At 40.0% G+C, this 26,905-nt stretch overlaps 2 protein-coding genes across 2 annotated transcripts; both read left to right on the top strand.

Moving 5' to 3' along the window:
* The first annotated feature begins 2,426 nt into the window (after positions 1 to 2,426).
* LOC116328938 (transketolase-like) lies at positions 2,427 to 13,501 on the top strand. Its single transcript, XM_031750833.2, has 14 exons — positions 2,427 to 2,767; positions 4,178 to 4,295; positions 4,387 to 4,500; positions 4,600 to 4,697; positions 5,443 to 5,634; positions 5,828 to 5,946; positions 6,106 to 6,302; positions 7,882 to 8,046; positions 9,839 to 9,995; positions 10,484 to 10,614; positions 10,701 to 10,784; positions 10,918 to 11,011; positions 11,352 to 11,474; positions 12,396 to 13,501. The coding sequence occupies exons 1-14, from the start codon at positions 2,661 to 2,663 to the stop codon at positions 12,581 to 12,583; spliced, it is 1,887 nt and encodes a 628-aa protein (XP_031606693.1). The 5' UTR covers positions 2,427 to 2,660; the 3' UTR covers positions 12,584 to 13,501.
* Positions 13,502 to 17,091: 3,590 nt separating this feature from the next.
* On the top strand, positions 17,092 to 26,474 carry LOC116328948 (protein bicaudal D homolog 2-like). The gene is made up of 8 exons (XM_031750843.2): positions 17,092 to 17,702; positions 20,504 to 20,716; positions 21,288 to 21,440; positions 21,754 to 22,218; positions 22,924 to 23,919; positions 24,059 to 24,210; positions 24,635 to 24,866; positions 25,216 to 26,474. Exons 1-8 carry the CDS (start codon positions 17,463 to 17,465, stop codon positions 25,216 to 25,218), a joined length of 2,454 nt encoding a protein of 817 aa, XP_031606703.1. The 5' UTR covers positions 17,092 to 17,462; the 3' UTR covers positions 25,219 to 26,474.
* The last annotated feature ends 431 nt before the right edge of the window (positions 26,475 to 26,905 follow it).

Below are 26,905 nucleotides of genomic sequence, written 5' to 3' on the forward strand. Positions count from 1 at the left end.
GAAAGTGTTCAAAGAAACAGCCATAAGACCTGTTGAACAAGTCTAAGAAAGAGGACAGTGAACTTTTTGACCAGGTTTAACACAGTTTGGGGGAGTGAGAGGATTCCTGAGGAATGGAGAACAAGTATAGTGATTTTCAAGAACAAGGGTGATGGGCAGAATTGTAGTAACTACAGGAGGATAGAGCTGATTCGGCATACCATAAAGTTGTGGGAAAGAGCTGTTGAAGCTAAGTTAAGAAGAGAGGTGACAATCAGCGAGCAGCAGTGTGGCTTTAAGAGCATTACATATGTGATGTTTGCTTAGAGTGTTGATGGAGAAGTACAGAGAAGGTCTTTGTGGATCTAGAGAAAGCATTTGATAGAAGACCAAGAGAGGAGCTGTGGTACTACCATCCTATCCCTAGCCTCCTCTTCTGTCACACCAACTCTATAACCCTTCTTCATCACATCCATGAATCTTCTCTTTGGTCTTCCTCTTTTCCCAAAGCTAGCTTTTTGAACAACACAATAAGAGAGGTTGTTATAATAATACAAATGATTCATGGTTGGTTTAATGCTTCAAGAGTTTTGATCTTGTTTTTTATCACCACATGCAGCCTTTCCACAGTGCACAAAGTATCAAAACCTCCAGCAAATCCTCCAGCAGGATCTTCCTCTTCGAGAAGAAAAAGGGCTTTTTAGTATTCACATTGGGTCACCACACCATGTAGCTCCACAAGAGTTTTTACACTGGATTCCCTTCTCACAACTCCAAATGAATTTGTGCGTCCTCCCAGGGACAAACTGTAAGAGAAATGTGTAAACCACTACACTGTGGAGCTACAGGGATCTTCCTCTTCTACCATAGTAAAAAAAATGATGAAGGTAGCTGAGAGTTTGGCAGAGGTGGAGAGGAATAACGGTAAGGTTAAATCACTGCTTTTCGGTGGATAGAGTTTGAGAATGAAGCTGGAGGGCTGGAGGGAGGTGTCAGAATTTGCAGATGAAAATTTGGCTGGCTCCCCGCAGATCCTCCAGAGGTCTATCAGAGTCTTCCTGCAGATGATACAGTTAATCCCCATCATTCTTTTCAGCATGTCTGGATGGCTAGCTGGAAAGTGAACAGGTGTGAGCTTCTGTCTTGATGTGGCCACCTTCAAAGATTTTTACTTATTAATACTTTAGCAGGTGCTGAAGATGTATGGTAGCAGATTCTGTAGGAAAAAAATGTTTTGTCACCATTACTGTCTCATTTCAGTTGTGACAGCTTTAGAAGAGTGAAGTGATATTTTCACCAACTTCATCCACCTTCCCCACTCAAGCATCCACCAGCATGATTAACATGGTCTTGAACACTTTCCAGTCTGATTAAACACTCCAGAGCAAAGTACTCTGAGGCAGTCTCCTCGACAGACTCACATCTTTGGCTTGGATGGCAGCCATCGGCCTGGGGAAGAGTTTTTGAATATAAAATAGGAAACATTTTTAGCACTATCAATGTAATGTATACTTAATTAATCCGCGTAGGGAAATTACTTCTCTGGATTGAACCCATTCACTCAGTGAAGCAGTGGGCAGCCACCAATCCAGTGCCCGGGGAGCAGTGTGTAGGAACTGTACCTTGCTCAGGGGTACCTCAGGGTAGCCGTTCAGTGGATTCTTCTGATCATGGGGCGACCACTCTACCTACTGAGCTATCCCTGCCATCTTTTTTCCAAAAAGCTCTAAGTTGCTAGGGAAGGTGCACAATCTTGGATGTTAACAGACACAGGTACATCCTCCTTTTCTTTATCCACAAATCGCTTAACCACTCCAAATGAGGTAAGTTTTAACACTCCCCAATCACTGGGAGTAAATGTTGCTACAAAAGACCTCTTCCCAGAGACAGAAAGGACATGTTTCCCCATCTTCCACTCATTTGACAAGACTCTGAGCACCATTCATCTAGAAGAGACTCAGTTGGTAGCAACTACATATGGCAGAGAAATATCACAGCCTTCCTGAGGTAAAGTTTCTCAGTACATCATCAGTCGTGTCACAAGCCAAGGACGAGGAAGGCATCATTTTGATTTTTAGGCGCTCCTCTTCCTTGTTAATGTATTTATTCGCACTCTAAGACAAGAGTGTTTTGTTTTGTTTTTCTTAAACTCACACTCATAGACTGCATGCACTCACCCATAACTAAATAGGCAGGACGTGGTTAAACATGTGATTTGTAGGAGGGATAGAATTGAACTGATGATGTTACACAGACACATTTTTTTTTAAATTACCCTTTGTGACCTTTCTCCACCTTTTGTGACCTTAGCTGTCAAAACATAGTCTGGTAAAAGGTATATAGTTTAGGTGTGTGCCGTTATATTTTAGCAGTAACGCCCAGTGCACGTCACCAGGTTCCTCCTCCTTTGTGTCTCTCAGCGTGTGTGTGTGTGTGTATGTGTGTGTGTCCCTGTGCATCCATGTGTGTACATGCCTGGTAGGTTAAATCCAGTTTCTCCTCGTTTCTATCTCTCTTTCTGCCTGCCTCTATAACTCACACACTGACACTAGCTTTGCTCTTTGGCAACACACACAAACACACACACACACGCACACACACATATTAAAACCACACAAATTCAACAGAGGATTGTAGTTGGTCCATTTTTCTGGTGCTTTAAAACTCAATATATCGCCTTCATGGAGGATTACCACAAACCTGACCAGCAGACAGTGCAAGCACTGAGGAACATCGCCAACCGCCTCCGAATCAACTCGATCAAGGCAACAACTGGAGCGGGCAGCGGGTAAGTTGCATTCACTGATTCTTGCACACGAGCTTTTCTGTAAGATTGTAAATGCACTGCACATATAAACATAAGAAATGTGTGCATAACATAATGCAAAACCTAGTTTTCCTTTGCATCGTGCACTGATCAACAGAAATAGTCACACCCAATGAACTATGCATGAACAGATCAGGATGTAAGGAACAATGTGTCCTGCTTTTGTTCTTCTCCTTTGACAAATTTGGCAAATTTAGATTTTGCTGAAATGATTTTAGCATTTTATTTCAGGAAATGTAAATATCTACATTGTGTTATTTCCGTGCAATTATACTTTATTTATAGCATATTAGATATACACAATAATGTGAGAAAATGTTCAAAATCTTTTAAATTGATGTGCAAGCAGAAATGAATGTAAAACATGAACAGATCAGGGTGACATGAACAGAATTTAGGTTATTTGATTTTTTTTACATTTACTTTGGTTACAAGATAATAATTGTCCATAATCGTCTATTTTACTAGACATACCCCTATGAACAATTCGACACAGCAGACTACCCTGTATAGTATAATGGTGGGTGAACTGTACGTAGCAATAGACTCGAGTACTGTGTGGCCGCTGCAATCATGCGATCCTCTTCAATGGAAATTTCAATGAAAAGCTGCCTGTAATCTTTAATATAATTTCTCCTTAGAGCACTTATTGATTATGAATGTCTACTTTTGAATAGCAAGCAATTTATTTTATCGAAGCCTAACTCCACATTGCACAATTCTGCAGTGTTAAGCCTACAGTGATATGAAAAGAAAAACACTGAGCACCGAGAAATATTACTTGACTTAAAATATTCCAAGACTTATTAGTATTAATGACTTATTGATCTTGAACACTTGGAAACATGGAAAGGATAGCAACGAGCTGAACGCGCCAAAATACTTGCCTTCACACTCCATGGAGCTGGAATTTGTGATTTCTTTGCGACAGAAGTTGGCTGTTTAATAAAATGCATTAATGCCAGTTATTTATAGATGCAACATATTTTAATGCTACAATTAATTAGGGGCAACATATACTCAAAGTTTATGGGTCTCTGTGTGATTGTCTTTGCAAAAGCAATTTGAAGTTGTGTTTTTTTACTTTTTTGCCAGCATATGTTGCACTGTTTTGATAAATGAATTGAATATTCATTTGGCACATCAAGCTGAAATTTTAGCTCATTAAGTCTGCTTTGTGATAGCTTTACCTACAGTGATACTGTAGCATTTTGGGACAGTACCATAAATGTATAGCTATTGTGGATTTTATCCAAAAACAGTAGGCTACTAATAATAAACATACTAAAGTTTAACCTGTATTTTTCTGTGTTTTTGAGTTTACTGTTTATTTGGATTCATTTTAACAGCACCCTCTCATACACTGTACAGATATCCTACGTCATGCTGCAGTGTGGCAGAAATCATGTCTGTGCTTTTCTTCCACACTATGAAGTACCGCCCTGAAGACCCAAGAAACTTCAACAACGACCGTTTTATCCTGTCTAAGGTGAGAGTCAGAAAGCTCCGCTGGTCTAGATTTGAGAGCTTCTGTTCCTTTTGTAATTGTAATGCCTTGCTTCTTTTCACGTCTCTCTCAGGGTCATGCTGCTCCTGCGTTGTACTCCATATGGGTTGAAACAGGTTTTCTCAAGGAGAGCGAATTGCTCAGTTTATGCCAGGTTGACTCTACCCTGGAGGGGCACCCAACCCCTGTAAGCCACCACATACTGTACCTATAACACACCTCAGGACTCAAAGAGCACAAACTCTATTCAGAGTTTATTTATTTATTTGATTTGTGTGCATTTCAGAAACAACAATTTGTGGATGTCGCCACTGGATCGCTGGGGCAGGGTCTTGGTGTGGCCTGTGGAATGGCTTACACTGGGAAATATTTTGACAAATCCAGGTAATTCCCTGTCCACATGCAATACACAAAACACCTATGGGAAAAAAAGTTGTTTTTGCAGCTTTACATGAAAATATCAACTCAGTTGTTTAAATTATGGACACGCGTTGCATCGTATTTTTTTTGTAGTGCTTTGAATTAGGATTTTCCACATTCTGTGGGTGTGTACTGCAGCTACATGATCTGCTCTAACAATTCTTCTGCTCTAATAATCACAGGCGCAGCAGTCACGCCTGAGATATTTTTACCACCCAAGCAGATTTCATTTTGGAATAAAATCCAGATATTATGTCTTAGACTGTTTATTTGTTTTAAGTTACCACAAAGTGGAACACTGTCATATTTTAATGTCATATTTTAATATTCCTTTGTATAAGCAGCTACTTTGATGACATTTGATTCATCTGCTAATATTTCAGACCGTGTGTGATTAATAGGTGAATAACAGTACAAAAATGGTCTTAGTTAAACACTATTTGGCTCTTATGGCAAAGTAAGTTACAAAGGTAGGTGTGAAATTAAGCAGTCACATCTCATCCCTCAGGAAGCTTTAACATGTCACAGCTGATTACCCATCCAATTGTCAGATAATGGTGATAAAACAAGCCTGACTGGAAAGGCGTTTTCCTCAGATATGAGTTTTTTTCTCACATCCACAACACATCACCCTCATCTACACAAACATTAAACACAAATACAGTATGCACAGCATATTCATGTAATCTTGGCTTGTTCTCCACCGCAGTTACCGTGTCTTCTGTCTGCTCGGGGATGGTGAGATGTCAGAGGGTGCTGTCTGGGAGGCCATGTCATTTGCCTCCTACTACCAGCTTGACAACCTGGTGGCCATTATGGACATCAACCGTCTTGGCCAGAGTGACCCTGCACCCTTGCAGCATCACGTAGAAAAATATCAGAAGCGTTGTGAAGCCTTTGGGTAAAATTGCATATGAGAAATCCATACTGATTTAGAGGCTGGTTAGCATCAGTTTATGGTATAACCTCTGAAGGAAGACTGTATTTTCCTGTATTTTCTGTATTTCACATATTTACATATTTCTTATTTCCTATCTTTCACATAAATATGTGTGAAACATACCGAAAGCCCTTTAATGTGTGTGTGTCCATAGCTGGCATGCTATCATTGTTGACGGACACAGCGTAGAGGAGCTTTGCAAGGCTCTGAGCCAGCCATGCCACCAACCCACTGCCATCATAGCCAAAACCATTAAGGGCAAAGGCATTCCAGGTAAATATTGTCTTTCATCTGCGCACCCTTTGCCCTCATTTTAAAATAAATGATATTCAAAAGTACAACTGCAGTTCTGCAGTCTGAATGGCACCTACTGAGTAATGTATGTATGCATAGGAATTAAATGGACAAAAGAGCATTTTTATGTTTTTTCAGCTGCAGAGGATAAGCTGGGTTGGCACGCCAAAACTCTGCCCAAAGACATGGCTGAGATGGTCATGAAGGACCTGCAGAGCCGTATCATGAGTAGCAGCAAGCACCTGTACCCACCTGCTCCTATTGAGGACTCCCCACCCGTCAGCCTAAGAAACATCAGGATGCCAAGCGCACCCAGCTACAAGGCTGGAGAAAAGGTCTGTAAAGTTTACATGAATACAAATACTTTATTCTCCAGGTAACAAAATGAATCCCGAACAACCGTGTCTACAAAAAAGTTGGAATGCTGTATGAAATGGATATAAGATTAGATCAGGCATTTGTAAAACATTCAAACTCTGTGTTTAACTGAAAATATTACCAAGAAAACAAATCATGCACAAAAACTGTGAAGTTTGAGCCAAGTATGGGGTGGCTGTAGCTCAGGAAGTAGAGCAGGCCATCTACTAATCAGAAGATTGGTGGTTTGATCCCTGCCTGCTCCAGTCTGCATGCCAAATATCCTTGGGCAAGATACTAACCGATGCATCCATCAGAGTAGGAATGTTAGACAGAAAGCACTTAAGCATTGAAAAAGGTGCTTTTATGATAGGTGTGACTAAAGCATGTTTTATAAAGTGCTTTGAGGGCTCTGGGAGAGTAGTAAAGCACTATATAAGAATCAGTCCATTTAACATTTAATTATGGAAACTAATTCAGTGCAGGCACAACAAAAGGGGAGGTTAGACATGATCACCACTATGTGGGAATCTACATAAGCAAAAGAATATGTTAAAGCATAAATTCAAGTATAAATAAAAGAATAAATATGTGTAAGATGTGTATGTGTGATCAAGACAAGAATTCAAAAGCAATCATACTTGAACTTGTGCATCTATGAAGTAACAATTAAAACCGATTGGTATATAAATATATCATGTTTGATTGTAGCAAATGTTTTGAATTTGCATTTACTGTAAGCAAACACAATAGATTTTTCACAAAAGTGAAAGCCTGATTCATTAAAAATGAAAACATAGACAATGTCAACCAAACCAATTTTCGTTCGTGTAAGAACAGTAAAATGTGGTTTATGTTGATCATTGAGAGTCCTGGTTTTAAACCGTGTTGCCTAAAGTCCAAATTATTCACACCCCCCTTCAAAAGCTTCTGGTTTCAACTGCTGCCCAATACACAAAGCACTGGTTTCCTGCAACCCCTTCTGCAGGTGGTTGGCCCACAAGAGGGTGGACCCATGTGGCTGATCCAGGCCCCATGGGCTAAGGCCTGGGAACCAGGTGCTCAGCAAGCCTGGGTTTTGGGGAAGGGGGCTCATCTGTGTCTAGATTTTTCTGCACAGAGGTGCTTTTGATCTGGTCCATCACCCAGAACTAAACTGCCCCGGAAGACCCAACCAGGGCAAAATGCCTCGAAAACATAGCTCCTGGGATCACTTCGGCATGCAAACCACTCCATAGAAGTAAAGTGCCAGTTTGTGGAAGGATATATATTAAAATAAAGAAAAAAAACCCCGAACAAAACAGATTGTCACAAATAAACTTTCACAATTTGCACAGTTAATACGTTAACATGAATTCAGTTATTAAAAATTGTTGATCGTAATATTTTTAATTGAATTCAGTACATGGACAACAAAAGGGGAGGTTAGGCCTGATCACCACAGGCGTTTAAAGGATTTGTAAATCATTGTGTTCTGTTTTTCCTTTTGCAGCATCCAACCTTTTCAGGTTGTAAAACGATTGATGATTGATGAATTTGGCCTCTGTTTCTCTGCAGATTGCTACGCGGAAGGCATACGGAATGGCACTGGCCAAGCTGGGACGCTACAATGAACGTGTTGTGGCCCTTGACGGAGATACCAATAACCTCACCTACTCAGAGATCTTTAAGAATGAGCATCCCAACCGTTTTGTTGAGTGCTACATTGCTCAGCAAAACATGGTAAAATTTAGGCCTTTTTCTTGAGAAAACTATTTCTTCAAAAACAGATGTGAATCCTATTATTCTGTCATTTTTAGTTTAATGCTATCATTTCATTTTAAATGTAACAGAGTTGCTATTTAATAGCGATTCTTCTCAGTAAACTGCTCTTCATTTGCTGTATGCACAACCTAGCATGCCACAGCTGCGAAATTGAGCTTATGTTATTAAATTACACATGGCTTGTCTGTACCTGCCCTGTAATGTGAGGATAGTCACATAAAAAACTCAAGTTCTTCCTTTTACATCAGTGTGGCAGCTGCTGATACCAGTGGTTAGAAAACCCCTTTCTTTTGCTTCGGTCATCATTTTATCAGAACCTAATTTGAAGAGAGACAATCGAATGCTAATTTCTTGTCTTTTCATATCCCCAGCAGCACCCTGCTTCAATGTAGGTCAGGCATTTCCATGATGATAAGCAGTCATGACAAGTGTATTCAGAAGTAAAATATTAATCACTACAGAGGGTGGGACCATCTGGCTGAATGCATGAGAAAAGTCAAAAGTTCAAGGGTGCAATAAACTGTCGCTTATTGAGATGAAATTAAAAAATTGTGCAAGACTCACCTACACTGAAAAAAAGGAAATTGGTTGGTTATTGCATTTACAAAAGTCTAACCTGTAATTTGAGCAAAATAATTTTTTCATGTTTCTATGGTGAACGTAATTAAAACATGTAGGATCTGTTTGAAATTCAACAACTTAATTTGTTCTTGTTGAGATGACATGTCAAGGACAAACATGTCCAGAAAATTCTGTTTCAAGACTTGTAATCATAGCTTTCCTACTTTTGTTAAGTCTGGAAGGACAGCTTTGTGGTGTGGTGGTTAGCACTGTTGCCTCACAGCAAGAAGGTCCTGGGTTCAACTCCACAATCTGGCTAGTTTGCAGTTGGTTTTCTCTTGGTACTCTGGTTTCCTTCCACAGTTAAAAGTCATGCAGGTATTATAGTTAGGTTAACTGGTGATTCTAAATTACCTGTGAATGTGAGTGCAAATGATTGTTCATCTCTATGTGAAAGACTGGCGACCTGTCCAGGGTGTACCCCTGCAACCTGAAGAAAGATAGAGTGGAAGTTGTTGTAAATCCATTAAATTCTTATCTTTACCAGACTCTAGACTTTGTTGAACATTATGTAATATGAAGACAACATGTAGTATTTAAGTGACCAAGTAGTATTGGGGTAAAAGTTATTGAATAGTTTTGGAATAAATTGACAAAATTGTGAAGGATTAAAATACTGAATAAGTTGTGTTGATTTAACTCAGTTGTTTAATTTTCTGCCAAAGCAAAACAATTGTGTTCAACCAATGTCCACATTTGAATTAAGTAAATCCAACATGTTCTTTTTTTCAGTGTATAACACTAAAAAAACTTAATTAGTTATAAACAAAAATAAATGGAGTTTTGTTGAATTCATTTATGTAACGTCAGATGTTACTTTTGACAAAGAAGAGAAGATGTGGGACTGTGGAGAGGTTTGGAGACAGGACAAAGGAAATTATTTGTAAGAGGAGGTATGACACTGATCCTATCCATATGGTAAAATAAGCTTCAGAGATTTGTGCAAAACTTTCTGCTTACTGTGGTCTTTAGTTCAAAGAGGCCTTCAAATATGGTTTGCACTACAGATATTTTACCCTCTGGGTGATCTTTGTGTGATGACGTTCTTGCAACCTGTGTCTCTTTAGTTTGGCACATGAAGGTTTCCTCGCTTGCAAAGGTACTAAGAAATAATGATTTCATTTCCCAGGTCAGCGTTGCGATGGGATGTGCAGCCCGAGAGAGGAACATGGTATTTGCCAGCACTCTTGCATCCTTTTTCACTCGCGCCTATGACCAGCTTCGTATGGCAGCGATCTCAGAAAGCAACATCAATCTGTGCGGCTCTCACTGCGGTCTGTCCACCGGTCAGTAGACTGCTGCCAATGAACAATTCACATGAAAACCCTTCTCATACATGTCACCAAACTCACACCTTCACAAATTCACCCTCATTCCCTCTTACACCGAATCCAACCACTTCAGAGCACCCAGTTCCTCAGAATATATCCACAGCCTCCTTAATAAATGCATAAGTGTATACAAGAAGTCTGTGTCAGTTTGTGAGTTGTTTCAATCCTTTCTATTTTTTCCCTCTAATGCTGTGTTTTCCTTGCCATTTACCCTCCTTGACCTTACAGCTATTACTCAAACTTCCCCCTTTTCTCCTTTCGTGTCTGCCCTGGAAGCTGTCAACAGGGAACCAAGTGTCCCTCAGTTAGTGCAGGTACACTGCATGCAGCCGAACTTTATGCTTGTGCACCTGCATGCTTCAGCTCACCTAACAAGTGGATAACTTTTGAAGATTTCCTCAGTGTTGAATGCATAAAATCAACTATAAATGTGTATGTTGCAGGAGAGGAGGGCCCTGCCCTGATGGGTCTGGAGGACGTAGCTATGTTCAGGGCCCTTCCCACAGCAACCATTTTCTATCCCTGTGATGGCGTGTCTACAGAGAAGGCTGTGGAACTGGCTGCAACCACGAAGGTACTTAAACAAAAATGGCAGTGTTACAGCTCCCCTACATGATCATCTATTGCGGTAATGATCTTTTCATTTTCCTTTTCATTTAGGGTGTTTGTTACATCCGAACCAGCCGCCAAGACTGTGCTATCGTCTACAACAGCAATGAGGACTTCCATGTTGGACAGGCAAAGGTGAGACGCTATTTGTGCTTCTCTTAAGACAGTGAGAGATAAACACATGAGGCAGAAATGGCAGATTATTGTTTCAAAATAATCACTCGAAATACTACAGCTTACAGAGGGTACATTTCCTTCTCTTTGACAGGTGGTGTACCAAAGCAAGGACGACCAGGTCACTGTGGTGGCAGCTGGAGTGACTTTGCATGAGGCCCTTGCTGCAGCTGAACATCTAAAGAAAGGTCCGCAAGATATGTGCTGACACATCCAGAACAATTACAAGAAAAGACATTGTAATCCGCTGCTAGCTGGTCAGATTTGACCATTTATATCTCTCTTTTTTTTTTAGAATGTGTCTGTTAGACCATCACTGTTCCTTAGAATAGGTTTTGAATGGTTCTGTGTTCAGTTTGTCATGTAAATGTTAGCCTGATCTTAGTTTTTGTGTTTCTTGCACAAACTATGCTTTCTTTATCAGGTTGGTAGAACTGCTATATTCTCCTATATTCAATCGCTGAGGTTCAGTTAACCGTATGATGTATCTTTATGCATTGTATTTTTCTACTAAAATTCATCTTTCAGAGAGGATCTCTGTCCGAGTGATTGACCCCTTCACAATCAAACCTTTGGATGTCAAAACGATCATCGACCACACACGTGCTACCAGGGGAAGGATCCTCACTGTCGAGGACCACTACTACGAAGGTATGTTTATATAAAAGTTGCTCAGATTTTGCATATTGCATGCCTCTCGCCAACCAAGCAGCAACAAGCTCAGTAGCATAATGCGGCTGCGCCTCGTCATTGGTGCACATCCTTGGGAGTGTTGTGGTGGCATGTTTCCATTGGTTCACTGATGTAGATGGGTTGTGCTGGCAATTGCTTATTGGCTGAGGGCTGAGACCGCCTGTCGTGTGCCTTCATTGCAGGCAAGGTATTGGTACTGTGGTGCATTTTGTAAGTGCGACAGCCATGGAGGCAGAGTGCTGTCAGATTTCCTTAACTAAGCGGGTGCCCATGGGGCTGACTGTGACCTAGATAGCACAGACAGCTATGGCCTGTGCCTGCTAAGAGAAAGGGGATGGGTGATGGCATGGACGAGGCTGGACAAAGGAAATTTAACAACTGTAATTTGTCTGATGTTGTGCATCTCATTCATTGTACATCTGGAACAGCTGTTGTGCAGCGTTCAAGGGGATCATTTTTACACTGAGCTGTAATGATTTTTTTGTTATCCCTTTATGTAAAGTGTGCACAGAGACTCAGTGTTTTTGGATACTGTAATGGGAACCAAATATGCCTGAACTTCCCGCTCCATCTTTTTATTCTCGGACACAATTGGGCAGTACTTCAAAATTACAAATATAGTACTTGCTACATTATTACATCTACAAGAAATAATGTAAAACAATATCATTCAAGGGCATAATTTTTCTATATAGCTACCTTTATTTCATTTCATTTATTTACTTCTGAATTCAGGACTTCACACACACAGCCCGAGATGACCATGTTAGAAATGTCCCATCTTTATGACATCACATTGACCAGACAGTTAGAAATGCCTTTAAGTGAATTTGTCTTTCACATTTGTCTTTTATATATTCCTTTGTTGTTTTTTCACAGGTGGTCTTGGCGAAGCAGTGTCTTCAGCAATGGTCAATGAGTCTGGCTTCAGTCTGCACCGTCTCGCTGTGTCCCACATTCCTCGCAGTGGAAAACCCCACGAGCTGCTGAAGATCTACGGTATCGACCGTGATGCCATTTCCCAGGCCATTCGTAAGATGGTCAGCAGCTCTACCAATGCCAAGTAACCACCTACCTATCCAATTACACCCCTGAAGATAAGGCTAAGTAGTCAAATATGTTTTCGATTCACATGGCACCCAACTCTTTGATTTCGTTCACAGTGAATACCCCTAAGTGTGTAGGCTACTAAAGTAATGTGATTTTGTGCTGTACACATTAGAGTTCCATGTTTGCCTTCCTTTTTGTGTATTTATCACCAAAACTGAGACACACAAATTCATGCAACATGCATATCCTCACTGATAATACCAGCGTTGTTATAGACCCATTTCAATGATAGAAATGTGGACATAACTGACATTTTCATTGGTGGATGCTCACTATTAAAAAAAAAAAAGTCCGGTATTACATGTCTGCTGTGTGATCCTCTAATGTGTTCCTAATGCTCTTGGATTCATTCAACTGGCAGTGGTTTTATATTGTTTTGCTATAGCTTGTAATACTGAGTGGGGCATAGTTTTCAAGTCGGTGTTTATCATAGAGTGTGTGTGTCAGACAGAAACTAAATGAGTTGTTGTTGTGAAAGACTTTAGGAAACAAAGTGAAAGAAATGTGTACACGTCATAAAGAGCAGTCATGCAGAGCCAGAATTTAAACATTCAGATGATTTCACTTTCATTTTTGTAGTTTTTAAATTTGTTTCTATTCAGCAATGTCTTTTGTTATTGAAATTTCAGTTACCGTAAACCAACACACCTCAGTGTTCATTTGTGCTCTAGCACTGCTTTTGGACCTCAACAGCAGTGTAATCTTTACACAACGTGGAGCAAAGAAGAGCCACCAGTGCTGATAGAGGATACAGTGGGCTGTGATGTTGAATAGCTAGTTACGTCCAGCGTGTCAGCCTAAGAACAAACACTTTCTTTGTTACTTGAAATTTTGTATGTACCATACTTTCATGTAATAAAGCCCTCTGCATTTGACTTTTACCATTTACAATAGTTTCTGTTCGCCTTTGTGTTGACGTGTGTTATTTAAGCACTGCTCATAAACAGCAATCTGCAACTATAATGGGAAAGTATCTATGAAATTTATGAACAGCCATCAGTGTTAGCATGCATTGGTATGAGACAGTCCCATCTTATGAAAGTCAGATGAACTTCAGTGTACTGGTATAATATACATTCACAAGTTTGCAGAGACATTTATAGTGGAAAAAAAGAGGAAACTACAGTGTTTGTTTCTACAGTGACATAAAACGTCACCATCTCATCATCTTAAATACCACTTAAATAGCTTCCTGTAAATCCCCCCACTGTAATTTTAAAATCACCACCACCAGGTTCTCGTTCTCTCTCTCTGCTCCCTGTTCAAAACAAACAAATGCATTTTTTTGGGTCATACAAATCCCAACTTTCAAAAACATTTAAAAACATTGAATGAATTCTGCAGAAGTGCTCCTAAAACTTGTACTAGCATGCCCCCTTCAGGAGCGAATAAAAAAAATAATGACATCCACCACCACACAATTCATATGAGTCATAATCGATTAAAAAAATGAGTTTAATATTTAGTTAAATGAAGATCAGAGCCATAATATAAGAAAACCCGTGTTTGTTTGTAGATCAAGCATTCTGACTGAACATCTTTCCTCTCCATATTTCCCACTGGCCTTCTACACTCTAAACTTTGATAAGCACTGCTCTTTAAACAGTCTGTATTCTACAGGAAGAATGTGCAAAAATAGTTTTTGAAGAGGACAAACCTCAGAGAGCTGTATTTCCGTTTTGCTCCTCTAAGAGCAAACGTTATGATTCCACATCCATACGATAGTGTGTAAACTGAAAAACACAATATTTAACCACAGTTAAAACAGTATATCCCCTGAGTATCTGAATATTCCATGTATTATATAAAGTCTTATATTTAAAGTATTGTGGTCTTACCATGATATGAGTGGAGGTGCAAGAAAGCAACAAATAGTGCAACAGCAAATCCCCAGTAGGTATCTAAGGAGAGTTTGATGGTAATGTTTAGCTTTTATACAAAACCAATCTAAATATGGACTCTGATGTAAGATTAGGATTCTGTCTTTGATATAGCAGCGGGAAGTACCTCTGTTGTCGTAGGGAGCACCTTTACATCTTTTAGTATGGGCAGGCAGGTCTGAGCAGGGTAGAAAAGTCAAGACAGACATTGTGACAAGCAGAACCTGCAGTGCATTATGTAAAATTACATTTTTCTTTTTGGAAAAACATTTCGCTTTAAATTTTGGTGTGAATTTTATAAAAAATTCTACTTACCAGTAAAAATGCCCAGAATCTCAAACGCTATGGTGCAAAATATACCAAGACATACTGGAACTGCGAGTGCTGAAAGTGAAAGCAAAAATAATAAATGGGTCGTTATTCAGTCTTGGCTCAGCCAGAGGTTAATTACTTTGAACAGCGGCTTAAAAAGTGTAACTTACTTCGAAATGGCCTATAGAAAGCCATTCCACATCCCAGTCCAAAGCAGATTGAATAGAAATGGTAATATTTATCTGAAATGTTCAGAATAATAGGTTTCAAATGAATATTCTACAGAAAGGAACATCTCTGCCAAATCTGTTGATAATAAATAAACATAATAAATATACATACAGTGTTGATAAAAGTCAAAAATTAACTTCCTTTTGTACTCCTGAAAAAGAAATGATCAATAGGTTGATGGATAAACATACAACATGCTGCTGATAATAGGAAATAAGAAAAAACAGCATGTGAGAGAAAGTGAAAGCAGCAATGTACACACTGTTTAGACACACTGTTATAAATATAACAATGTGCCTACACAGAGCAAGAGCTACAATCGTAGATAGAAAACCTCAGCGAAAGGCAGAAACACAGGTGTACACACCATTTCAGCTCAGCTGCTCCTGAAGTCCCCAGGCAGGTGTAGCAATACAAAACAATCAGCATTCAGTAGACAACTTCCTCAAACTACTGCCAAGGACTGTCACTACCATGGACGGAAGTCCCGCTGACACAGTTTTTCTTTCACATTCACGTGTGTCAAAGGTTAAAAACAATAAGACAGTGCTCTGTCACCTTGTGAACTACTAGATTTGAATCATGTCCTCAGTTGTTTGGCATTCAAATAAATTTTTTTTTAAAGCATTTTTTTTTTTTTTTACTGTAATTTACACATAAATACACAAAAAAGCTGACAGTCTTTGCACTCTTTGATCACATAACCACAACCTGGTGTCAGTCCACGTAGTTCATGAGCAGATTTAAGTCAGGGATAGAGACCTTCTGACCATTTAACAAGACTTCTAAAAGTACTTAATTGCCCGCTACTTTTATAATAAACTTTTTCCATTTTCTAATAAAGAAGGAAAATAAACAAAATATTAAATATTTTTTTGTGATTTTTTTAAAATATATATATATATATATATATTCATTAGCCCCCTTTTTTGTCAGCTGTACATCCATGACCCAAATCTCCCATTGTATCACATCCCAAGGGTGCTCTATTGGATTGATATCTGATGACTGTGGAGGTCATTTGAGTAGAGTGAACATGTACAAGAAACCAGTTTGAGATCATTTGAAGATGGTTATCCTGCTGGACACAGTCAATAGAAGATAGCCACAGTGTAAACAGATGGACATGGCAAACAGCAGAATTCAGATAGACTGTGGCATTTAAATGATGCTCAGTTAGTACTAAGTACCCCAAAGTGTTCCAAAGAAAAAATCTCACACACCATTGCGCCATCAGCATTAGCATGAGCAGCTGATATAAGGCAAGATGGATCCATGCTTTCATCTTATACCAAATTCTGTCCCTACTATCAGAATGTTTCAGCAGAAATTAAGACTTATCAGATCATGCAATGTTTTTTCCAGTCGTCTATTGTCCAGTTTCCTGTTCTTAGCTGCCACTTGTGTGGAACCCGGTGTGGTCTTTTGCTCATCTTCTTCAACGTTGCACGAGTTGTGCATTTAGAGATGCTGTTCTGCACACCTTAGTTGTGGTGAATTGCCATTTGAGTTACTGTTGCCTTCCTATGAGCTTGAAGCAGACATCAACCATGCTCACTGGATATTTTCTCTGTAAATCCTAAAGATGGTTGTGTGCGATAATCTCAGTGGAGCAGCAGTAAAGTACTCAAACCAGCCCGCCTGACACCATCAATCATAAAACTTAAATGAAATTCACCTAACTCACCTTTCTTCCACATTCTGATGCTCAGTTTGAACTTCAGCAGATAATATTGGCCATGTCTACATGCCTGGATGCATTAAGTTGCTGCCATGTGATTGGCTGATTTGATATTTGCGTTTATGAGCAGTTGAACAGGTGTACCTAATAAATAAAGTGACTGAAGATCATATTTCTATAATTAACTAATCTATTGTTCATTCGACAAGTGAGTATAACGAAAATACCCATAGACTCTAATAAAGATCCTAATTCCCAATGTAATTATAGTTGCAATTTCACTATTGATTCTCTAGATGGCGTTTCAGTAAACTGTGGGGTCCTGTCTCGACAGACGCAATGCATTCTGGTACTTGTAGTCAACGCGGCTTCAGAAGCAAGGAGTACTTGAGGTGGCGCGCTTCACTTAAAACTACATTTCCCTTCGTAGTCACGCTGATTTGAATGCCGTGTAGGGGGGAGCTTTTTTTTCTAATCGATGATCTCAACTGAAGTTTCCTCTGTCAGCTTCAAGAAGGGACAGAAAAATATCGAGAATGAGCAAACTGTTGTCCAGTTTAAGCTCCGTCGAGGTCCGCAGTGAGAGAAAGCCCGGGAAACTAAACACAGTTTAAGCCCAACAATGCGCCCCAAACAAAGAAGGCAGTGATTTGCGGTCTTGGTGGTTTGCTCCGCTGCTCCCGCTAGTCAGGGCTGGGTCCCGTTACAGTTGGGAGTCGGCGGCTCGCCAAGATGTCTATGGAGGAGCAGGAATATCCTGAGGCGGTACTGGTGACAGAAGCCGGGCCGCAGTGGCTCCAAGCCGAAGTGGAGCGTCTGACCCGGGAGCTTCGCGAAACGACCCAGGAGAAGATCCAGGCGGCTGAGTATGGGCTGGCGGTGCTGGAGGAGAAACAGCAGCTAAAGCAGCGATTTGATGAGTTGGAGACGGACTACGAGACGGTCCGACAGGAATTGGATCAGCTGAAGGAGGTAACCCGAGGTCACCGCCACGCAGCCAGATATAAGTCCTGGCATCAGTCAGTATGTGAAGGCGAGGAGAGCAACTTAGTGCATGTTATAATAGTAGGACGGTGGGAATTTAGAGTGACATCGGGGATCAAACTAGAAGCAGTCGGTAGTGGGGTTTGCTTCCTCTGAGCCCCAGCCCCATGTCTATTTATATCCCTCCTGCCTCCTCAAATATTATATGAAGTTTGAAATATGCATAACCACCTCCAAGCAGAAATATTGCAGTGTTACCTAATGTTGCCTCGCCTTAAAGGATGAAAACTGTCATTAGTTTGGATTACTTGCCTTTACTTGCTCCAAAGGCTGAGGCCTTGAAATCAGACTGTAGCTGCAGTGGCTTATGTCACATTTAAGCCTGTTTGGCCAATTTGCTGTTAACCTGTTTAAAAATAACATAGAAGTTTTTCCAATGGTGAAATCACTAAAAAAAGAAGTTAATAACCCTGAATATCTGTGTTTCTTTTCATCTCCTAATAGCTTGTCTGTTGAGACATTTTTAACCCACAATGTCAGCCAACCCCTAGGCCCTTCAGTTTCACTGTAGAGGAATAACCTCTACAGCTAAATATGACAGGTGGGCGAATCTATGAATCTAGTAAACATTAAGCTAAAGAAAGATAACTTGGCAACACTTTTTCTCAGCAACTCATAAGACGCACCACCAGCCACTAAGATCCTAACATGTGGGAAAATCTGTCTGTATTTCATTAGAGAATAAAGAAGTGTGTGTGTTGGGGGTGGATGGGAACTTCCCTTCAGTTCAGTCTTAAGACTGTTGTCACATCCAGTCTGTCAGTCAGTAGAGGAAATGCATCCTAAAGCACTTCCACATTGCTGTCTGTCAGCTGTATGTCTAAATGTCCAATTTCTATTATTAGTGTCCTTCAGTGTTTGTGTTCACGTGAAATGGTGATAGGTCATTGTGTGTAGGCTGGGCTTAAATGGGTCGCAGTCTTATTAATACCTTTATACAGGAAATCTAGTCTAATATCATGAAATGTAAATTAAAAAGGAGGATGTGAGATTTTTGCCACTACCGGGAATTTTCTGGTTTATAGATTATAGTTGCATCACGAAGTGACTAATTGTTGTGGTCATTTACTTAGTATCTCATGACTGTGACAGTTTCCCCTTACTACAGTACATCGCTGAGTAGTGAGGTAGGTAAAGGAATCGTCCATCCTCATCCTCTATCAGCCTCCTATCGATTCACATCATCATGACTGACCATGACTATGATCCTAGTTACACAGATCTGTTTGTCTGACTGAGAATTGGCCGGAAAAAGACATCTAACTCTACAGTGGGTTCCATTTGCTGTTACGTAACTGTTGACTTAATGTGTGTTTGGCTGTTTAGTAGGTAATTGTGCAGATATGGCATCAAATTATTCATCAGTTTACTGCTATTCTGAAAATTAGTTCACATTGCACCTGCTTAGTAAAACTATTCAAGTGACATTTTGCAAAAGATTCCAAAGACTGTTCCTAGTAGCTAGTTAAACATTGAAAGTAAAACACATGCTGCAGCTTTGGGAATATTGCTTGCCATTTATCCAATCTGTTTTAAAGTAGATAAATATTTATTTTATAATATCAAAGCAATATCTGTACAGATTTGTCTTTGATGATTATTTGAACAGTGTTTTTTAATTGCAGAAAAACACAGACCTGTCAAAATGTCAATAAAATTAAAATTTCTGCCAGATTTTGAAATTTACATTTGAGTACTTTGTAATCCTCAAATGACTGAACTGTTTTACCAAGTGGTGGTCATGTATGAAGCTAGAGTATTTGATTTTATACTGGATACTTTTTTTAAAAAGATTCTATATTTTAACATAATATTCTATCATTTATTTATGGCAGATATGCTGCAGTGCTCTATTTTTATTAGTTATGGTTTTATGTATTACTAGGCTTCAAGCATTTACAAATACACTTGAAAGCAGTTAGTTTTGTTGTTTATGGCCTATGTAATTTAATTATCAAAAACAATGAAAGTCGTCACATCCACTTTTTTTAGTCTATCTTTGTGATTATGCAGATTGTACTGTTCTGTATCCTCTAGTAGAGCATGACTGCTGTAAGAGTGTCACTTCACTATTGTAGTTTCTCACAAACCATCTCGTATTCTGTTACAGTATAATTGTTGTCTCTGCTAGTTTCAGTATTTATCGGTATTTCATGTTTGATGTTTTTTGTGCTAATGAATGTCTACATTTCATTTGGGATCCATAAAGGCTCTGTCATCATCATCGTTAAATAGAGAAACAAATTCATGTTAGGAAACATTTTATCATTAGAAAAATCAGTTTGGCCAAAATTGTTGTTTGAATAAGTTTCAGATGTAATCTGTGTTTGCAGCAAAACTCTTCTGTAACAAAAAAACCCAAAGAAATAAACACAGTGAATGTAACATGTAACCATGCATCCCCAATTTAACTACAATTTTATTTAGAGTGATGAGTAAGAACCGATACTTATCGTGTATATTTCCTTATCTGTGGTTTCATTTCCTCTCTTGAGATGGAGAATTTTACTTAGGTCATTGTTACTAGAAAGAACTGTCCAGTACCCCATACACACACATTTGTGATATTTTCTGAAATAGTTATCAAATTGTGAAGATCTTTATTTACTGAAGTCTCTAACTAGTTATTTTGGCCATGCTCGTGGTTGTGTGCATGTGTCTTAAAGCAGGTTTGTAATGAATCGTTAATCAAACATGTTTGTTCTATTGCTTTTTGTGTCTGTCTTTAGGCCTTTGGACATGCTTACTCAACCCACAGAAAGGTGGCAGCAGATGGGGAGAGCAGGGAAGAGTCATTGATACTGGAGTCTGCCAGTAAGGAGGCTCTCTACCAGCAGAAGGTCCTGGAGTTACAGAATGAGCTCCGGCAGGCCAAAGCTTCCCTCGCCAGTGCACAAGCTGAAAATGACCGCCTGTCATCCATTGCCCTGGAAATGAGAGAGGTAGGTATTGAGAGTGCTGCAATATGAATTTCTTATCACGATTTATACTCAAATGCTCACTTTAACTCCTGTTGAGCATTTTCTTATCATAGTATATAGTAAGCCAAGGGTTGAATCTGCGTCTTTTATGTGTCATAATCGGAGATCTGCTATTTGCAGCACATTTGGGAAATCAATGAAAGCTTGTAATGCTAACTGAAGTTGACTTGTAGACTACGAAAAGTTGCCAGTGTTGGTTGTGAGAGAGCTGCTTCTTATCATGGGGGAGGGCCAGTTTGCACGGTTGCACTGAGCCCAGCAGGAAAGATGATGTAATGGTCCACAGTGAGTGACACAAAGGATGTCCTCCACCGGGGCTCTCTGTAGAATGAATTGGTAAGTGGACCATGTCCTCCTTCCGTCATTGCACATGGCTGCCAAAGACTTGTGGCATGTGAAGCACTCTTGCCTTTATTTTAACTCATTTGCTGAACTATTGCAAGCGTGTAGTTTGTGATTTACACTGCATTTGCTCATGGTGAACATAGGTTTAAATTAAAGTTCATTCAGTTGTCCCCGTTCTTGTGTGCAGAATTCAGAGCTGGCAGAGCTGCAGCGCAGTCAGCTGCGGGATGACATCAGAGAGTACAAGGTTCGGGAGGCTCGACTGCTGCAGGACTACAGCGAGTTGGAGGAGGAGAACATCTCACTTCAGAAACAAGTGTCTGTGTTGAAACAGAACCAGGTGAGACTGGCCATAAAACTCAAGTTTTGTAGTGGGTGGAAATCATTCAGAAATAGCTGTGTTGTTCATGTTTTTATGAGTCAGACTAGCCATATTATTATTTTGGTTCTAATATCGCTACACAGTCATTATGTCATTTCCTTACAATTTAAAAATATGAGCACACACCAAATTTTACATTCAAAAAATGGGTCTGCGTGTAATATTTTGGCCAACCATGATGCACTTATGCCTGTTTCACAAATTATAACAGATGCTGCTTACTTGTGTAAAAGTATTAGCTGCGTTATTTATATTTTTGCTGTCTCTACAGGTGGAATTTGAAGGTCTAAAGCATGAGATCCGCCGCCTGGAGGAAGACACCCAGTGTCTGCACAGCCAGCTGGAGGAAGCAATGCGTCTGAGGGAAATTGCCGAGCGGCAGCTGACGGAAGCTTTAGAGACCATCAAGACAGAGCGTGAGCAGAAGGCCTCGCTGCGCAAAGAGCTCTCCCACTATATGACCATTGGCGGCTCCGTGTACAGTAGCTCTTTCAGTATTTCCATTGATAATGCCAAACTCCACGAGGACCCTTCAGCCATCAATGAACCGGACAATGATGATCTAATAAGAGGGTTTGAGAACGGCTTGGTTAAATTGAGCGAAAGTGATGAAGACAATAGAACTGCAGTGAACAAGAGAGGAGAGGGCTTCAAACCAGTCCCTAGCTTGGTGGACGACCTGCTGAGTGAGCTCAACATATCAGAGATACAGAAACTGAAACAACAGCTGGTGCAGGTATGAGATCCATCAGATGCACTTGGCTTAAGAGCTATCGTTTTCTGACTGCAGCATACCTGATGCCATGATTTCTCATTCAGTAAAAAGCTTAAGTTCTACTGTAGATGTCGTAGAAAGGCTGCCATGCTATTTTCACTAGATGATTATCGTGGCCAAAAGAATTTAAGATGTTATCACAAGAGTTTTGAGAAAACAGGAAATGCTATCAGTCTAATGCATCCCTAACTTTATTTGTCGCTGTGTATTCTGTGGATCTAGAGCGTATAAAGGGCAACTGGGCTAAACCAGCATAGACAGATGTCACCCATGTGTGCAGTAACTCAGTTTGTATACAAAATATCATTCATACAAAATAAAACAGCACGCCAAACTACAGTTACTAGATAAGAACACCACAAACTGTGTGGGGTTTATACAAATCTACTAGAAAAGTAAATGACAAACTAAGGAGCTGAACTAAATCTGTAATGTAGTGATACTAAATGACTAGTAATCATCAGGATTGGCAGGTCACACTGAGATAGCTATCATTGGGTACACCATTAACTGAGTCACTCAAAAGTTCCTGAAAGGTTGTTAAGAAACTTTAATTGCACTCTGTCACCTGGCCAAAAAGGCCGTTCCTGTTTTATTCTTTCTCTTTTTTATATATATAACGTGGCCTAGCTGACTAATGAACTCTTTATATCTGTGTTTCTGTAGGTTGAGAGGGAAAAAGTTGCCCTGATCAACTCTCTGCAGGAGAGCCAGAAGCAGCTGGAACAGGCCTATGGGACTGTGTCCGAGCAAAAGCAAACGGTCAACAGGTTGACTGAAAATCTAAGTGCAATGAGGAAACTTCAGGCCAGTAAGGAGCGGCAGTCTGCCCTTGACAGTGAGAAAGACAGGGACAGCCATGACGATGGAGACTACTATGAACTGGACATTAACGGGCCTGAGATTCTGCAGTGTAAATACACCGTGGCAGTGTCTGAAGCTGGAGAACTGAGACAAGAGCTGAAAACACTAAGGGCGCAATACGAGGAGTGTCGAACCCAATATGAAGATGAGCGAGCGCGGCTGGAAAGCGATGTCCAGGACTTGAGGGCAAAGCTGTCGTCCTTGGAGAAAATTAGCCAAGCAGATAAAGCAGCGTTGTCACGTCTGGAGAGGGAGCTCCGTCTGGCCAACGAAGCTGCAGGAGAATCACTTGGCAGCCTTAATGTGGCGCAGGATGAGCTCGTAGCCTTCAGTGAAGAGCTGGCCAACCTCTACAACCACGTGTGCATGTGCAACAATGAAACCCCTAACCGCGTCATGCTCGACTATTACAAGGAAGGCAAGGCCATTGTAAGAAAGGGGCAAGAAGCAAAGGATCACCAGTCAGTACTTCTCACTAACGGGTTAATCAGTGAGACTGAATCTGGAAAGTCCGACTCCAGCAGCGCAGCAGTTACTGCAGCACACGAGCACCGGCCGGAACCCATGAACATCTATAACCTTGTTGCTATTATCAGGGACCAGATCCGCCACCTGCAGCAAGCGGTGGACCGCACCACAGAGCTGTCACGTCAGAGACTTGCCAACCTGGAGCTGAGCACAGTGGCTGACAAAGACAAAGAAGCGTGCATGGAGGAGATTCTCAAACTGAAATCCCTGCTTAGTACCAAAAGGGAGCAGATTGCCACTCTCAGAGCTGTTCTCAAGGCTAACAAACAGGTGAGAGGATGGTTTGTGTATGTGTCAGGGGAACGATGTTTATTAATGCGCACACAGAATAGAATAGCGATGCAAAAACCACAGAATTAAAAAATTGCAGAACTTTGCAACATTAATCATTTTATGTTGTTCCCTTCAGACAGCTGAGGTTGCTCTGGCCAACCTCAAGAGTAAGTATGACAGTGAGAAGACTATGGTGACTGAGACTATGATGAAGCTCCGTAATGAGCTCAAGGCTCTGAAAGAGGACGCAGCTACGTTCTCCTCTCTCCGGGCCATGTTTGCTACAAGGTACGACACATACTTTAAATGTAAATCAGCCATTATGTACATAAATTGGGCAAGTATAATTAAAAAAAATAAATCCGTTGGCTCAGACCAAACACATCCTTCTCTGTTACAGGAGAAATTAAAAAGAACATTGATATAGATTTGTCATATTTCTGCTTCTTAACTCGAGAGAAAATATTTTGCGTTTCTGTGTATTTCTCTGAGAAAGATGCAAAGCATTGTGGGAGCAGTCTCATGTAATACTTGTGCAGTTAGTTAGCGTGGTAATCATCCTCCCATCTGGAAAATGCAGTCTGGGGAATCCTGACAGCCGCAGTAGTTTGAGGCAAATTGCTCCACCTGCTGGCAGTCAAGTTTACCCCCCTCTTCTCTTTTCTCTTCTTTTCTCTTCTCTTCTCTTCTCTTGCGTCTTTTTTCCTCTCAGGTGTGATGAGTATGTTACACAGCTGGATGACATGCAGAGGCAGCTGGCTGCTGCCGAGGATGAAAAGAAGACGCTGAACTCTTTGTTACGTATGGCCATTCAGCAAAAGCTCGCATTAACTCAGCGCCTAGAGGATTTGGAGTTTGACCATGAACAAGCGCGCCGCAACAGCGCCACAACAGTGGGTGGCAAGGCCAAAACGAAGGGCAAGGGAGGCTCTTCCAGCCGCAGTGTAAGTCACGAGCTGTAATGCAGAACGACCTCTAAGGCACAAAATTTCAGCTAAGGCCAGTTCTTCTAGATGCTTTCAAAAAGTTTTAAAAAAATGCAGCATTGAGTTATTTGTTTGGGGTTTTTTTTAACCTTTTTTGGTGTTATGAGCACATGACGTGCTAAGTATAAGCAGGTGTAATTTAATGTGGAAAGAGGAAGAACTTGTCCCCTGTAGTAGCCTAATAGGCTATTGATGGTTCATGACTGAACCCTGCATGCAAAGCACACCCAACACCTGTGTTGTGTATCTCACTTAATGCAGGAGAAATTGAAATTAATTTCATTTTTTTCCTGTTTTGTCTTTGCAGTAAACTCATGAAGCCAAGTGTCCTTAACGAGGTCCGTCAGGTTATGTATGTCAGTGGCCAGTTGTCTGCTCTCCTGGTTTCTCCACTCTCAATCACAGTCCATATCACCATGTCACTACTAAGACGAGAATATGTCAAACAGTATTAGCCAAGAGCCTTGTTTTAGAGTGCCAAAACAGCTATTTAAAATAGCATCAAATTCTATGAAAACTGCAGAAAATAACACACCAGCTACCCGGTGCAGTCCATCAGTCTTCCAAAATATGAACCACTATGATTACTCAACCGGTTGAAGAGTCACAATGGGTGTTTTGTGGGTTACTTAATGCCTGTGTTACCCTGACTGAGCACTTTTTTTGTTTTACGTATTTGCTCCGAGCTTATTCCACTTTCTAAAATGATGCTAACTGTTTCAAGTATTGTATAATGTCTGTATTCTGTGTGCATGCTTGTCTTCCAACATACCTTTAACCTTATTTATTTCATAGCAACAAAGTCACAGATTGCTTTTAAAGCCACAAGTAAGTCTCTGATTTTGATGTCCGTTGGCCTTAGATTTAGTATTTGACATATACTGACAGCCAGAATTCTTGATAACCGTGTCTTCTGTCGTGCTGTATTGTCATAACTCTATGATCCTGCAAATATGAAGCTTCAAATACGGGATCTTAACTACATTGTGTATCACTATGTTCCTAATAGATAAAGCAGAGCTGTTACAAATTAAAAGTATGCTCATTATGTCTGGAAAAAGAATAAAAATGCAAAGCTTATTTAAGGATTTATAAGTTAAGGTCAGATGTATAGTATTCATAAACTCTAAAAATTCTTTATCATGAATAAAGTTACTGTTTTAATACAATTTTTTGTAAAGCTTTTCAAATAAGTCTGCAGTGCCATTGTGTGTTTTTTCTTTATACAAGTGCCACTTTCAAACATTACAACAAAAAGAACCCTAAGTGTTTGTACTATATAATAATATTTTACATCTTGTTGCTCACATTATTGGTCCTAATTGATTGCAGTTTTTTTTACTATAACTGTAATTGTATTTATTTGACTCAGTTCCTTCAGACTACAGGATTTGAAATCCTTTTTATTTCATAAGGGAGTGTGCATTTAGCTGGCAGGTTGAGACTTAAAAAAATACTGAAATGGGAAAAAAAAGAACACAAGCAAAAATCCTAATTGTAAGATCCTGTCACTGCTTCCTGTTACAGTATGTCTGGTGAAGAAATAAATCTAACTTTTACAATTCTGATGTTTGTTTGTCTTTTTTTTTTTTTTGGACTCACCCCTCATTTCTTTATAGTTTTCTAGGAAAGATGTAAATGTAAGTATATAAGGCAAAATGAGCTCTCGTGCAATTGAGGCTTCAATGAACAGTAGAAGAATAAATTGAAGGGCCAGATGCATCTCTCAGGTCCTGTGTCAGGTCTTTGCTGGATTTTTCCTATTTCCTAAGGACACGACTTCAAGAATACTGTTCATCTGTAAATAGTTTTTCCTCACTTTGTCTAGCTTCCTTAGATTTATTTAAGGACACACTGCACACCATGCTCAGATATGCCAAGTTTTCAGCTAATAGCTCTTTGGGAATCACATGTTGGTGTGAAAATGGTATTTTGTGGTTGTCACACTTATCTTCTGCATTTTTCTTATATTTACCAGAAGAAATGGAAACAAATAA

This window comes from Oreochromis aureus, linkage group 5 (genome assembly GCF_013358895.1).
Source record: "Oreochromis aureus strain Israel breed Guangdong linkage group 5, ZZ_aureus, whole genome shotgun sequence".
Lineage (NCBI taxonomy): Eukaryota > Metazoa > Chordata > Actinopteri > Cichliformes > Cichlidae > Oreochromis > Oreochromis aureus.